This window comes from Eretmochelys imbricata, chromosome 6 (assembly GCF_965152235.1).
Source record: "Eretmochelys imbricata isolate rEreImb1 chromosome 6, rEreImb1.hap1, whole genome shotgun sequence".
NCBI lineage: Eukaryota > Metazoa > Chordata > Testudines > Cheloniidae > Eretmochelys > Eretmochelys imbricata.
The window spans coordinates 125,971,718-125,986,927 of record NC_135577.1 but is presented as its reverse complement, the minus strand read 5'-3'; the positions used below and the strand labels follow the sequence as shown (position 1 = coordinate 125,986,927).

The window sequence follows — 15,210 nt, the reverse complement described above, 5'->3', positions numbered from 1 at the left end:
GCCATTGGCCTTCTAGGCAACAAGGGCACACTGTTGACTCATATCCAGCTTCTCGAATACTACTGAATTTCGGGGATCCCAAAGAGTGGACATGAAAAAAATATACCAGAAACTTACTAGCCAGTAGAAAAGATTGGAGGAGGGTAGTCAACAGCAAGAGGAGGTGGAAGGCAAAGGAGAAGAATCCTGTTTGAGAGCACTAACTATCTCATCAGCCTCTGCCTTGTAGCTCAATGATAAATTTGGGATCTTTGTCCACCATTAGCTGAAAGAAGTTTTCTCTCTCGTCCCAGCCCAAACCAGACCCCTGTTGGCTGCTGGAGGAGGGGATGTCTTCTCTAGCCCTTCCATTGATCTATTTGCTGCAAAGGTGGGGAGGGGGCTCTTCCAGCCTCCTGATGCTTTTGGGTCCTCTCTCGAGGGTAGCTTCCTTGTTGCCTCCATTCCAGCATGGAAACGTAAATTAATCTTGCCCCTTGCGCGGTCACCTACAGGTGCTCAACTGCTACTGTGAAACTGAGCAGCCGAGTTAAAAAAGTATGGATTGGATGAATGGACTATAAGGTGGATAGAAAGTTGGCTAGATCGTCGGCCTCAGTGGGGGTTGTGATCAACGGCTCCATGTCTGGTTGGCAGCCAGTATCAAGCAGAGTGCCCCAGGAGTCGGTCCTGGGGCCAGTTTTGTTCAAAATCTTTATTAATTATCTGGAGGATGGTGTGGATTGCACCCTCAGCAAGTTTTCAGACGACACTAAGGTGGGGGGAGAGGTAGATATACTGGAGGGTAGGGGTAGGGTCCAGAGTGACCTAGACAAATTGGAGGATTGGGCCAAAAGAAATCTGATGAGGTTCAACAAGGTCAAGTGCAGAGTTCTGCACTTAGGACGGAAGAATCCCATGCACTGCTACAGACTGGGGACTGACTGGCTAAGCAGCAGATCTGCAGAGAAGGACTTAGGGATTACAGTGGATGAGAAGCCAGATATGAGTCAGCAGTGTGCCCTTGTTGCCAAGAAGGCTAACGGCATATTGGACTGCATTAGTAGGAGCATTGCCAGAAGATCGAGGGAAGTGATTATTCACTTCTGTTCGGCACTGGTGAGGCCACATCTGAAGTGTTGCGTCCATTTTTGGGCCCCCCACTACAGGAAAGGATGTGGACAAATTTGAGAGTCCAGCAGAGGGCACAATGATTAGGGGGCTGGGACACACGATTTACGAGGAGAGGCTGAGGGAATTGGGGTTATTTAGTCTGCAGAAGAGAAGAGTGAGGGGGGATTTGATAGCTGCCTTCAACTACGTGAAGGGGGGTTCCAAAGAAGATGGAGCTCGGCTGTTCTCAGTGGTGGCAGATGACAGATCAAGGAGCAATGGTCTCAAGTTGCAGTGGGGGAGGTCTAGGTTGGATATTAGGAAAAACTTTTTCACTAGGAGGGTGGTGAAGCACTGGAATGGGTTACCTGGGGAGGTGGTGGAATCTCCTTCCTTAGAGGTTTTTAAGGCCCGGCTTGACAAAGCCTTGGCTGGGATGATTTAGTTGCGGATTGCTCCTGCTTTGAGCAGGGGGTTGGCCTCCATGATCTCCTGAGGTCTCTTCCACCCCTAATCTTCTATGATTCTACGAATTTCACACAGCTCCTCCTTGGCAAAGCTCTGCGCAGCAGGGGAGGCACAGGAGCTGTCTTTCTGCAGACTCTGGGAGACATCAGTGCATGCATCCGATGAAGTGGGCTGTAGCCCAGGAAAGCTTATGCTCCCATAAAATTGTTAGTCTCTAAGGTGCCACAAGTCCTCCTGTTCTTTTTATCAGTGCATCAGTTCCCATTCAGGAGTTTCTCTCTGCGACCACAAGGGCCAAAACGTCAATTGCATCCCAAGCCTGGGAAAGGTGGAGTGAAACAGAAACCCACAGGCTGGCCCCCGCACCCTCTTAACTTGAACTTTCCTCCGTGGGGGCGAGTGGCTTCCTCCAGCGCTTCGGCACGATGCCGTGGGCTCTTCAAAACGAGACCGAAACGTTTGCAAACCGCACAGGCTCGAGCAGCGACCTGGGGGAAGAGGAAGCTGAAGTCACAGGCAAGCGAGTGTCAAGAGAGCGAAACCTTCCCCGGAGGTGACAGCCGAGCACGCAGGCTGCTCGGGCGGAGGATTGATTCTCTGCCTAGCGTAACCACACCGCACAGCCCCGGTCCTCCGAGCTGCTCGGGAGACATCGCAGACAGCCGGGTAAAGCCGGGCACCGGGCAAGCGCAGGCAAAGCGGCTCAGGCGGGGAGGCTGCATCGGGCCATAGCAGCGAGGGCTGGTTAAGCCTCCCATGGACCTCCCGGAGTTTTCGCTGGGGTTTCCCGCCGGACCTCGCCCTGTGTCGGCAGGGGCAGCGGGCTGCTGTCGCCGGGGCTGGCCCCGCCGGGCGGGTCCCGTCGCTCGAGGAGACAAACGAGCCGGGGCAGAGCGACCCACAGAGACCGGGCCCCATTGCTCGCCCGCAGCAGCCTCCCGGGCGGGTCTGAGCCCCGCAAAGGAGCCCGGCCGCTGCCCGGGGCTCCCTCCGAGGCTGCCCCTGGCCGCCCCGTCGGGTTCCCGGACACCCTCCCGCGCCGGCAGCGTGTCTGGCCCCCACCCGCCCCCAGACGGCGGGCAGCCCCGCTCCCCACACACCCGGCCAGCCGGCACCTCCCTCCCCCGCCCGCAGGGCCGGGCTCTCCCTTTCCCCTCCCCCAGCGGGCTGAGCTCCCGGACCCTCCTCCCCGCTAATCCCCGGGGGGCCAGCGCCCCGGCCGGCTGGGCTCTTGTCCCGCCGCCGCCCCGCCGGGCTCTTCTCTCGCTCCCCATGGAAGCCGACGGCTACCGCTGCCGGAGCAGCCGCGCCCTCGAGGGCGGCGAGTCGGCGCTGCCCAGCTCGCTGCTCTTCGGCGCCGGGCTGCTGGGGAACCTGCTCGCCCTCTTCCTGCTGGGCCAGCGGCGGCTGCGGCGCGGGCGGCCCCCGCCGGCCTCCGCCTTCTACCTGCTGGTGAGCGGGCTGGCGGTCACCGACCTGCTGGGCAAATGCCTGCTCAGCCCCATGGTGCTGGTGGCCTACGCCCGCAACCGGAGCCTGAGCGAGCTGTGGCCGGCGGGGGCCGCCGCCGCCGGGGGGCAGCCGGGCCGCCTCTGCCAGCTCTTCGCCTTCCTCATGGCCTTCTTCGGGCTGGCGCCCACGCTGCTGCTGCTGGCCATGGCCCTGGAGTGCTGGCTCTCGCTGGCCCACCCCTACTTCTACCGGCGCCACCTGCCGCGCCGCCGGGCCGCCGCCCTGCTGGCCCCGGCCGCCGCCGCCGCCGCCGCCCTGTGCGCCCTCTTCTGCGCCCTGCCGCTGCTGGGCTTCGGCGCCACCGTGCAGTACTGCCCGGGCACCTGGTGCTTCATCCGCATGGCCGGCGGCGCCGCCCCGGCGCGGGGCTACTCCGTGCTCTACGCCAGCCTGCTGGGCGCGCTGGGGCTGGCCATCGGGCTCTGCAACCTGGCCAGCATGCGCAGCCTCTACCGCATGGCCCGCCGGCCCCACCGCCGCAGCGGCCCGCCCGCCGGCCGGGCCCCCGCCGCGCCGCGCATGGAGGAGCTGGATCACCTCGTCCTGCTGGCCCTCATGACCGTCCTCTTCACCGTCTGCTCCCTGCCCCTCATCGTGAGTAGCAGCGGGGGGAGAGGGCGCTGGGGCGATGCTTGTGCAAGGTCCCGATCCTGCAGGGGGGCCCAAGCGCCCCACCGTAACTGGGGGCCGCCCTGATCCCGAGGGCCGTCTTCCCCCTGACTTCAATCGGCGGGCTTTGGGTCTGGCGGGAGTAACATCCCCCTCTCCCCAGTATAGCCTTACACCCTCCTTGCTAGAAGCTGGCTTGTCCCCTGGGCGGCTTCACCCCTGGCCCTCGCCTGGAAGCACTGGGCAGCTGGGTTGGTGCTTCTAGGGGCGCCAGGCAAACGGGAGGGCTGGGGCGCTGTGCCCCATTCAGGGGGTCCACTGCACTCCTGACTCTCCCCCCACGGGGAGGGTGTCCGCTCAGAGGGTGTATTCTGTACCCAGGGTTTAAAATCGCTGGGGAATACGTGGGTTTAAAATCACGTCGACCCTGGCAAATCAGTTGTGAAGCGGCCCTATTTTCAGAGGGCCTTTGGAGCGTTGGCTTTCAGGTGCAGCCAGGAAAACCGGGTTTTGGGACACACCAATCCTGCCAACACTGAGCCACTTTATTAGCCTGTGCGAGCCCAGTGAAGTCAAAGGAACTACGCTGGTGGGTAAGCGGTTTGCCCCCCACACCCGTACAAAGGGGATCAAAGCTAGCGAGTGAAATCCTCTCCCCGCTGATGTTAATGGCTGGGATTTCCCATCCTGATTCCTCTGCCCCCTTTACATCTTCAGGAGGGCAAAATGAGGCCGAAAACTTAGCACCACTGTCCCAGTGTTAGGGGTGGTCAGGATGAGTGGGGTGAACCCCCTGTACATATGTTTGCTGCAGTGAATGAAGGCAATGGCGTGAGTGCAGATAAAGGCCCAGTAGCTCTAACTAAAAGGATGTGGGTAACTTTCTGTCACTACCAGACTTCTGGAACTGATAACTTCCAGGGTACTGTTCTTGGGTGTGGAGGATGGACAGAGGCACATGGGCTGATAAAACAGCGGAAGGCTCTGGATGCTGTTGAAAGCTGACCAGGGCAGCAGTGACGGAGGAGAGGTTAATTGGGTAGCTCCCTGCAACCTGAAATGGGTGGGTGGACCGAGTCTGTCCTTTGGCACTCCTGCTGACAGCCTCTGCGGAGATACCAAGGACTGAGTGGACAGGGACACTGACCCACCCTCTCAGCTCTGCAGTCCATGCTGAGCCTTTTCTGGGGGAGCAATCCATCACCTTTCCACCGGCACTAAAAACTTTTTAAGAGCAAACAAAGAAAGGGAAAAAAAAAGTGCCATGGGCACCCCAAGGTGCCCAAGTAGAGTCTCCTCTTAAACTGTGGGTATGCTCTCACAGTGACCTTAAAAATGACACCTCCTTGCTCCATTTACTCTGTAAGCTCCATGTCTCGCCTGCTTGAATCGACTAAGAAGCCCTCCGTTTACTCATAAACCAAGGGACAAGTAAGGAGGTGAACCCCTTGCAAATTACACTGTGTCATGGTTATTACGACCGCAGACTGTAAGTCAGTGGCTTGCTTTCTCTACTGAGACAGTTATTAAAAATAACCACATGTTTACAGTGTTACAGATCCATGACAGCAACTCTTGCAAGCTGCATTTTTTTCTCAGGCGCTGTCAACAAAGCTGACAGCAAAAGCTTTTGATTCCAGAGTCACACTGTTGTGGATGGCGTATGAAGTACAAACAAGGCAACTTGACTTACGATCAGTGAGGTTTTGTGCTAAACCCCAGAAAGATCCTACTTTGATGAGTACACTGAGACGTTTACGACAAAGTTCCTGGCCATCAGCCAACAAGAAACACCAGTGTTTGTGTATTTCAGAGTCACTTTTCCACCCGTACCCACAGTTTAAAGGAGACTCAAGTCCGTTCAGGCACGTGTCCAATGTATTAACATTGTGAAAAATCTTAAACCTTCAATGAAGCATCATTCACCTTCCACAGATCACTCAAATCTTACCCATGTTCTCCTCACATGCCCCGATTTCTTATGCGAGGGAGGTTTTCATGTCCTTTTCTCTCTAAAACATTATCCATTGAGACATGTCTCCAGCACTGGATAACAGTCTGAATTTCATATTAACATAGAGCATTTCACAGAAGAAAGTGGGCTGTGCTAATTTAAGAACTATTCCTGCAAATAGTTATGCATTAGGTTACTTGTGTGAGTACTCCCATATACTGCAATGGGGTGTTCATGTTCTGGGTGTCCCTAAACCTCTGACTGCCAGAAGCTGGGACTAGATGACAGGGGATGGATTACTCAAGAAGTTGCCCTGTTCTGTTCATTCCTTCTGAAGCATCTGGCACAGGCCACTGTTGGAAGACAGCATACTGTGCTAGATCAGGGCCGCCCAGACGGGGGGCAAGTGGGGCAATTTGCCCCAGGCCCCTGCCCCCGTGAGAGTTTTCAGGGGCCCCCCCGAGAGTTTTTGGTGGCGGGGAGGGTCCTTCAGTGCCGCCGAACACACCCGGAGTGAAGGACCCGCTGCAGCTTCTTCCCCTCCGGGTCTTCGGCGGCAATTCGGAGGCGGGGGTCCTTCCGCTCCATGTCTTCGGTGAAGTGCCCCGAAGACCCGGACTGGAAGGACCCCTGCCGCCGAAGACCCCAGGCTGCCTGAATCCTCTGGGCAGCCCTGGCTAGGTGGACCATTGGTCTGACCCAGTATGGCTTTTCTTCTGGCGTTATTCATATGAGTAGGGTTACTACTCAGGATCATATGGATTTAAATGATCAAGCCCTTATTTTCTTTCCACAGCTTCACTTGTGTAAATGTGAAAATACTCTGAAAACTGGCTTAATTCAGTTACCTATCTCATCCAGATCCGGCACGTATCTTAACACTGTTGTATATATGAAAGTATGGTTTGGAGGGAAAAAAGCCATTAAATCAAAATGCAATTACTTCAGTGGTGCCCATTAGTGCCGTTAAGGACATCTCAATATTCAGAATTCCTTTGTCAGTGATTTACAGCTACAAAATCAAAACTAATCAAATGTGAGATTTTAACCACAAGGAGAGACTTAGGGGCTGAATTTGGAGGAAAAGACACCAAAGAAACAAACCACATGCACAATTTGAGAAGGTTTTATGTGGTTGGAAATACAATCTGGTAGATTTTATACCTTTAATAGGCTTCACCCACCTCCCACCCCATCACCCCTCTTTAGCTCAGAGAGGTTTAATGGTTTGGGTTTTTTAAAGTATGATTTTGCAGGTAAGCATTAGCCCTTTTGTTCCGCACTACAGGTTTTGAAGGGAACCATTATTTTAAAAACAACAGGAGCATTGTGCTTGGGAGAATGGGTTGTCACTATCATGCATAATCATTTTTTTAATCAGCCAAAAAGTTAATATGTTTTTTGGCCATATACTGCTGTGCAAGTTCAGACCGAGTATCACAACTGATGTCATCTTATAATTCACAAACAGCTGGGGCAACATAAAGAGGCATCCAAAAGCATATACCCCATTGACAAAGCTGTTAATCAGCCGAGACCAGCTTTTATATTTCACGTTCAGAAGTGAATAAGCTGCACCTCCAGTACACGGTGGATACAGTAAATAGGACAAATATTTCATAGCCTGGGTATCACATTCCTCAGTTCTCTTTTCAGATTCATTGTATGCACCAAATGTTTTTAACCTATAAAATTGAAATGGACTCAACACAAAACAAAGACCGTTAAAGGTCTGCTAAAACCACAAAAGGAAGAAAACGCACAGTTGAGGATCTTCCAAAGCCGATGCAGAATGCCCTATCTCCTTATCTGTGTGTTGTTAGAGCCTAATTGTAAATGTCACTGCTTTTGTGGTCTTGTGTTAGCCCGCTAATAGGAAACCCTTTCAGTGGAGTTTTTAATAGGTAAATTTGTAGTGGTTCTCCAAGACAATAAACATTGGTTAAGTGCTGTATTTGTATATGGACTTTCCTACCCTTTTTTAGAAAAGGAGACAAATATACAATGTGATGTTGCACAGAGACCTACTGGTAATGTTCCAGCTGAATAATACAGGTGGGATAAGGATCTTGTAAGAGAATTCAGGAGTTTTGTTTTTAAAATACCTGTGCATTGCAAAGGGGAAGAAACATTTCTTTTCTTTTCGTTATGACCCCTGGATCCAAGTTAAAGTTGTCAGAGAAGGTTTAGCAGTCTCTGGGCAAAGAAGATAAAGCCCCTGAGCTGCACATAATCTCTCCTTCAATATGGACGGTGACTAAAGAAATAGAGCATAAACCTGAATCTAGTGAAAGTAAAAAGTGGGCATTCTCATAAATGAGAATAATAAATTTCACATAAATAGTGATTCTTAAATTTACAAGGAAAGTCAACGCCACGTACCAAAACTAAGCCAAAGAAGCACTTTTGGGAGCGCATAGGCTCATGTGTTTACACGTGTTTCAGTTTTTTTCACCCCCTTTCCATTATTATTATTTCTTTGTTTTGTGGTCGTTCCTAGGAGCTCTAATCATGGGCCGGGGTCCACAAATGTGCTAGGTGCACAAACACAGAATAAAAAGACAGCCTCCGCCCAAAGAATTTACAGTCTAAGTACTTTGAATCATAGAACCACAGGGTTAGAAGGCTTTTTTAGAATCGAATCCCCTTCTGTGTATCCCTTCTACACTACCCTCTGCAAAGTAAAACAAAATGACACCAGACTTTAAAGATATTTAGGCCCCCTCTCTACCATTAGGCACCTAACTCTCAGTGGGAGCTAGGCACCTTTGAAAAATCTTACTAGGTGCTTCTCTGCATCCAAATGCCTTTAAAAATCTGTCCTTAGACTAAGTTGCTAGCCTCCAATCCAATTCTACCCGATTCTGATCACATTTATGCCACAGAAAACTCTGCATAACTCCAACAAAGTCAATAGAGTTATCCAGGATTTACTCTGAGGTGACTGAGGGTTTGTCTACATACACATGGAGCAATTTAGGAATAGCTAGTCCAGCACAATTCTACTTTGTAGACAAGCCCTAAGACCATAATGGAACTCAAAGGTGATACATTACTGTGTCCACAAGGGGGCATTCTTACCACACAAGAATTATCATCATACTAAATATTGTGCGAAAACCGGTATTTTATGGAGATGATGACTTCATAGTTAAAATGGTGTGTGTTTTTTTTAAAGCAACATTTAAGTTTCAAATCATTCAAGGTTGCAAATCTTTAGTTACTGTAAAAAAAACCAGAGGCAAGGTGGGTGAGGTGATATCTGTTGTTGGACCAACTTCTGTTGGCGAGAAAGACAAGCTTTCCAGCTACACACACCTGAAAAAGAGTGGTGTGTCAGCTCGAAAACATCTCTCTCTTGCCAGCAGAAGTTGGTCCAGTCAAAGATGTCCCCCCATCCCCCTTGTCTCTCGAATATCCTGGGACCAACATGGCTACGACACCACTGCGTGTAAAAACAAGCACATTTACGGTTATGGAATAGGTGCATTAAAGGAAAGTCTCAAAATAATAGGCCTCATTTTTCTTTCACACCAGTTTTCCACCAGTGTTGTTCCATTGTTTTCAGTGGAGTTACTCCTGATTTACACCCATGTCAATGAGAGGAGAATCAGGTCCAACATGTTCATTTATGTAGGAATTAAAAAGTCTCACCGACTGCCTGTCATCTCTCTGAGATTTTTGCCCTAACGTTTTTTCCAATCCCTAGATTGGAGGCAGTACAACATTTGGGCTTTTTGCCGTCTCCATTCTGCCACTGTCTTGCACCAGGTATTTTGCAATGATCAAAATTCAAAAAGCTATTTTAGCTGCTACCTGCCCAGAAGGCTGTTGCATGCCACAGAAGCAGACCAAAGATGACATAACATTTTATACATCGGGGGGGAAGAAATGAATTCAGCCTTAACTCTGACCCAAGAAGCATAGTTATGAATTCTTTCAACACGTACACATCACTGGATTGGTTTATTGGTACGATAAATGTACCTTAATGATGGAGATGCGGAAAGAGTTCATTGAACTCTTGCACAAAGTGGTTCTACAAGCACTGTCATGTAGCCTAGAAAGGATTAATGCTAAGTCGGGCCCACAAGCAAAGTTTAAGGCCCCCTTTCCAAGGTTTTTCTGTCTTCCTTCAAAAACGTTCTCAGGTGGTTCACCCACAGACCAGTAGTTGTCTGCAGAGCAGGGGGTTGGACTAGATGACCTCCTGAGGTCCCTTCCAACCCTTGGATTCTATGATTTTCTTGGGGGGAGGGATAGCTCAGTGGTTTGAGCATTGGCCTGCTAAAAACCCAGGGTTGTGAGTTCAATTCTTGAGGGGGCCATTTAGGGATCTGGGGTAAAAATTGGGGATTGGTCCTGCTTTGAGCAGGGGGGGGGACTAGATGACCTCCTGAGGTCCCTTCCAACCCTGAGATTCTATGATTCACCTGCTAGCTCTTCCTCCTTATTTCCCTTGCCTAAGGGTTTGCAGGATTGGGACCTCACCTTGCTGTTTAATGCAACCAGTGATGGGATTTCCTGATCCATGAGCAATTCCATTTGTCAGAGGATTCTCCAGTCCTAATTCCAGTGACCTAATTCCTGAGCTCAGGTTTTGCCCCTACGTAGACTTCGCTTTGTGCTGCATCAGAAAGGAGGCTGTTTCCTTCCCAGCTGCAATGTGTCCCTATGATCTGCCGTGTTTGCAAACGCTCAATTGTTCCTTACACATTCACTTCCCCAGTAGTTAATGTTTCACAGAGAGTGGGCCTGGTCCTCCTTGCCCACCAGGGGGAAACTAAATCACAATTAACTTGACTGACGTTAAGAGAGTTACGTGAGTGTAAAGTGAAAGGAGAATCAGGGCCATCATGCCTTTCATTCCAGCATTTACGTCTTCACAAATTTGGGCGCTATTATCCCCTGTGTTTGAGACAGATGAAGTCTAGTTCACATCCTCAGCCCCTGTGTCACAGGACTGGGATGTGGCAGTCATGTCCAGCTGTTAGAGATTCCTAACTGATGCAGCAAGCCCAGAGGTGCCAAGGCTATGATCTGCCAAGACTAGAGGTGCAGGGGATTAGCCTTCACGTGCCCTGGCACAAATTAAGCCCTGATTGTACCTAGGAGACAGAGCAGGAGTCAGGCCGAGCCCGGGTGGTCAGTGCCAAAAGCAGGGATCAGAACCAGGTTACCTGGAATGAACCAAGGCAGGGACAGGCGCTGTCAAAGCCATGGGCAAATCAAATGCTTTGAGTAGCTGGTGAGATGCAGCTGCTGCCGGGCTTAAGAGCTGGTCAGCTGACTCTTCCCACAATCATGGTGGCCAATGAGGCACCGGGCTGGAGGCCAGCTGCACTCGTTAGGTTGCCCAGAGACTGGGTCTGCAGCAGCCCTGTTTCCAGACACTCTGTCCCAGCTTCTTTGCACTGCACTGCTGGGGATCCCTGATACCGGGAAATCCCAGGGTGGTATAAAGCGAGTGTAGCTGACTGCACGTCACCCACTCCCCTCACCCACGTGGGGCAGGTGTCAGAGCACACAGCACGCTGCCTGATCCTTGGGCAGAGGAGCTCTCCTTAGGGGACTGCTCCCAGCGGCTGTTACCCGGAGCCTTCCTTAAAGTTGCTTTAGTTATGCCGGGGACTATTTTGTTTCCTGGTGGTGCCAGGATCAGAGGAATGCAAAGATTGTTTAGATCCACCTTGCCCTCCCCAGCTCAGCCCAGCTGAGGATCTAGCCCGGGGACACTGAGGCACAGATAGTTTGGAGAAACCAGTTTATTTCCATCTTAGGAAGAAGGCTTTACATGTCCTTTATTTGGCACAAAAATGCATTCATGTCGGAATGGCAAAACCATCTTCTCAGATCTGCACGTCTGCTAATGACATCCAAGCCCTGCAACTCGAGGGCCTGGAATCAAGATTGAATGGGGGCATTGATTAGTAGCCAACGCACAGCCAGAAATACGGGCCCCCTTCTTATCTCATGCCAGTGCAATGCCATTGAGTTCAGTGGCACCAGTCATGTGCAACGGAGATCAAAATGAGGCCGTTTTCCTCATGAGACATTCAGTTTATCAAAACCCGTCTGTGTTAGCCTTCAAAGCTAGCCCTGCATGCCTTCACTATATTCCGCTGAGCACTACTGTGCTCACCTGCCACCACTTACTGAGCTTGTAAGTTGTTAAACAATTAAAACGTATAGGACCAGATCTTCAATTGGCACCAATGGGCATCGCCCCATCACCAGCTGAGGATCTGTCCCATGAAGTGTAATTATGTGCACAGAAACTACTGTTTTGTTGCCTGATCCCAGATTGTTTACTGACTGATCCATCTGCCTGCTCAGTTGGTTTTAGTTAAGCTTGATGTCGATCTAAGCAGAGCGCAATCTCAGAATGAGCCGTGTGCTGATTCAGTGCAGAAAAGCCGTCGAGTATGATGACTGAATGTAGGGAGCTTACTGAAGTCATTTACGAAGTGCTGTACTTTATTGCCAGAGCTCAGCTGTTAGGTTTTATAATTAGATCTTTTTATTTAAAACAGGTCCGGGCTTATGTCGGAGCCTTTGCCGCTGACTTTAATGAAAAGGCAGACCTTACGGCCCTGAGGTTTCTATCTGTGAATTCCATTGTGGACCCCTGGGTGTTCATCATTTTCAGGACATCAGTTTTTCGCAAGTTCCTTCATAGGGTTTGCAGAAGACTGAACTCTAAAAAAGCCACAACGCCTCAGCTTCTATGACCTCGACACCGAAGCTGCCGCGGTGAAGAGCATTCTGCTTTGTTTGGTAACTCGACTTGAAGGAATATTGTTCCAGGAATTGTTTACCTAATCAAACCGATCTCACTAATGATGCCAAATGTTGTGGATCGGTGGATCTGCTATAAACACGGTAAGAAAATACAGAAATGTATTCCGGGGAAGGTCAAGGGCCTTAGCCGTTCTGCTGTGGACATGTACAGAGAAGAGGCATTCCTCCGTTATTGCATTTTTGCCTTTCCTGTTACAGACTGGAACTGAAAGTTTGTGGCCATGTGAGTAACAGTGAATCTCATGAAGTGACAGCGCTCTGCTTCCCAGAGAACTTGGTAAAAATCAAGTTTGTGGTATCAAGTGCTGCTCTCTGAGTATGGCCCCGATCCGGCAAGCCACACTGCGTGGGTGGGCCCTGTTGCCTTTGGGGGTTTCCCATTGATTTCAGCAGGCTGCCGGCGGACAGACGTGTCTACCCACAGGGGTCCGCTGAGAGGATCAAAGCCTAAATCAGGAGTCACCAAAGTCTGATAAGGGAAAATAAAACTCTTCCTTTTGCAAATAAATCAAAGCAGTGCACAGTGTCATGTAGCTGCCTCCCCACCCCAATAAATCTATCTTGTCATCCAGTAGCCAGATGGTATCAAATGCACAGTACCTACAGCATCAGACCCAGCAGCAATGATTCAGTGGGCTTGTCTTCATTGTAGAGTCAGCTCCAGGTATAACTCGAGGGCAGCCCTGAACTCAACCCCACGCTCACACAGAAACCTCTAGCCTGAGTGCTCAAACACGAGCTAGCTGGCTAGGCAGGGCTGGGTGGCCTGACCCTCCACTGCTGCTCCCATTCAAGCTAGTAATGCAGTGGGGATTAAGCTATTTTGTGCTGCTAATACAAAGGCTCGGTGGTGCTGGAGTGATGCCACAAGCACTCCTCGTTGTTCTGCAGCGTGAGGGCTCTTGCTGGGGCTGGTAGGTAACGCTCTGCAGTGAAGACAAGCCCTGCCCTAGATTTGCACAGAGAACTCTTTCTGGTGTTAGAGAAAAGGGGGGTTCTGTGTGCAGAACTACTGCAGGACACGGCCCGAGGGAACCTGCAGAGATCTACCCACGGGTGTAACTTTACTCTTCTGAGTAGTCCGTGAATAAAGTTATGCAGGGGGGTAAATCTTTGCCAGGTTGGGTCTTAAGACAGTAAACAGGCTTGCAGTGGAGTAATGCATTTACATTTATATGCTACAACCATTCAAGTGCTTTAACTATTCATTGGGGACAAACAAGGGATAAAAAATGTATCTTAGAAAGCAACATCCTGTTGCATTGTATGGTTTGTTCAATAAATTATTCTTTAGCCAGCACTGAGATTTATACCTTGTTCATGATTTCCGTTGTTTGGTAAACAAACATCACTGATCTTTTGCTTTAACAATGGAAGTTTATGCGACCAGTCTGGGAATTATTGTTCTTATCTGATGCATTTTAGAGGGGCCCTCCCCAAGGTATTGTACAACGTTGACAAGTTAGGGTCATGTCAGTCCAATAGCTAGTTGGCTCGCTGCAATTATTTGAATACTATCTGTATGGCAAAATCACTTGATGATTCCCTGTTCTGTTCATTCCCTCTGAAGCACCGGGCATTGGCTGCTGTCGGAAGACAGGATACTGAGGTAGATCAACCTTTGGTCTGACCCAGTCTGGCCTTTCTTGTGTGCTTAAAAGAAGCAGCAAGTTTATGAGAAAATGCCCAAAATGGGAGCAGCTATGGGAACAAAATGGTCATTTAAACTGGGGTTTAGTTTCCTCCCTCGCTACGTGTATAACTGCCATTAATGCTGATTCAAGTTACATACATGTATCAAAGACAGAAACCACCTTACAGGAATATGTAGAATATGAGACCATGCAAGTATTATCGTGGTACCTGTCTGGTGAAAGGTGTGTTTCGATCCGTGTTTACTTGGCTAGTCAGGTTTATTGTGGTATCACGTGATATTTATTCTGCTGTATCTGGGCTGGAGTGAGAGTTTTTACAAGGAAGAAACCTGTGCAAATATTTATTGTGAAACTTTGCACCTTAAGGGAAGAAACTTGATGTTGCTGTTTTACATCAAGCTGGGGAAGACTTGTCACATTCCCACAGTCTACGAAAGATTGCTCTTGGCTTGCCTTTCAGTAGGAGACTTCCGGGGCCTCCCCTCCACCCCGGGCCGGAAGAAAGTCTATGTTTGTCTAGGGCTCAGTGATGGGATAATCCAGCCCTGGTGGTGACCCATCTAGAACATACCCGCACCACACTGGCGGGTCAGGAAACACTGTTGTAGACAAGCCCTCTTCAGGTGGTACTTTTCCCTCTGAGTAAATGCTGAACCAGTGCCCCAGAATAGAGATGGGGAGCCCTAGCGGAATTAGAAATGATTAAAGGAAATACATCCACAGTTACATTAGATAAGGGATATAAACCATTTTGCTTCGCGGGATCTGCCAACTACTAAACTGCCTGGAATTAGGAACAAGCTTCTCCAATGGACCAATTATCTGTTAATTGTACACTGTGGGGTTTTGTATTTTCCTCTGATGTGTCTGATAAAAGCCATTGCCAGAATCATGATACTGGAGTAGATGGGTCACTCAGTGATCTGGCATTTTCCTTCCTGTGCTTGTGTGGTGTTAGAGACAAGCCAGAGGTACTCAAAGATCTATGAGTAGGGCCCTACCAAATTCACGGTCCATTTTGATCAATGTCATGGCCAGAGAGTTTTTTAATTGGTCAGTTTCAGGTTTTCAGATGCTTACATCTGAAATGTCACAGTGTTGTAACCCTGGGGGGTCCCA

General features: G+C 50.0%; 1 protein-coding gene across 1 annotated transcript; it reads left to right on the top strand.

Moving 5' to 3' along the window:
* Positions 1 to 2,832: 2,832 nt before the first annotated feature.
* Positions 2,833 to 13,742, top strand: LOC144267097 (prostaglandin D2 receptor-like). Its single transcript, XM_077820775.1, has 2 exons — positions 2,833 to 3,666; positions 12,169 to 13,742. Exons 1-2 carry the CDS (start codon positions 2,833 to 2,835, stop codon positions 12,364 to 12,366), a joined length of 1,032 nt encoding a protein of 343 aa, XP_077676901.1. The 3' UTR covers positions 12,367 to 13,742.
* Positions 13,743 to 15,210: the final 1,468 nt, after the last annotated feature.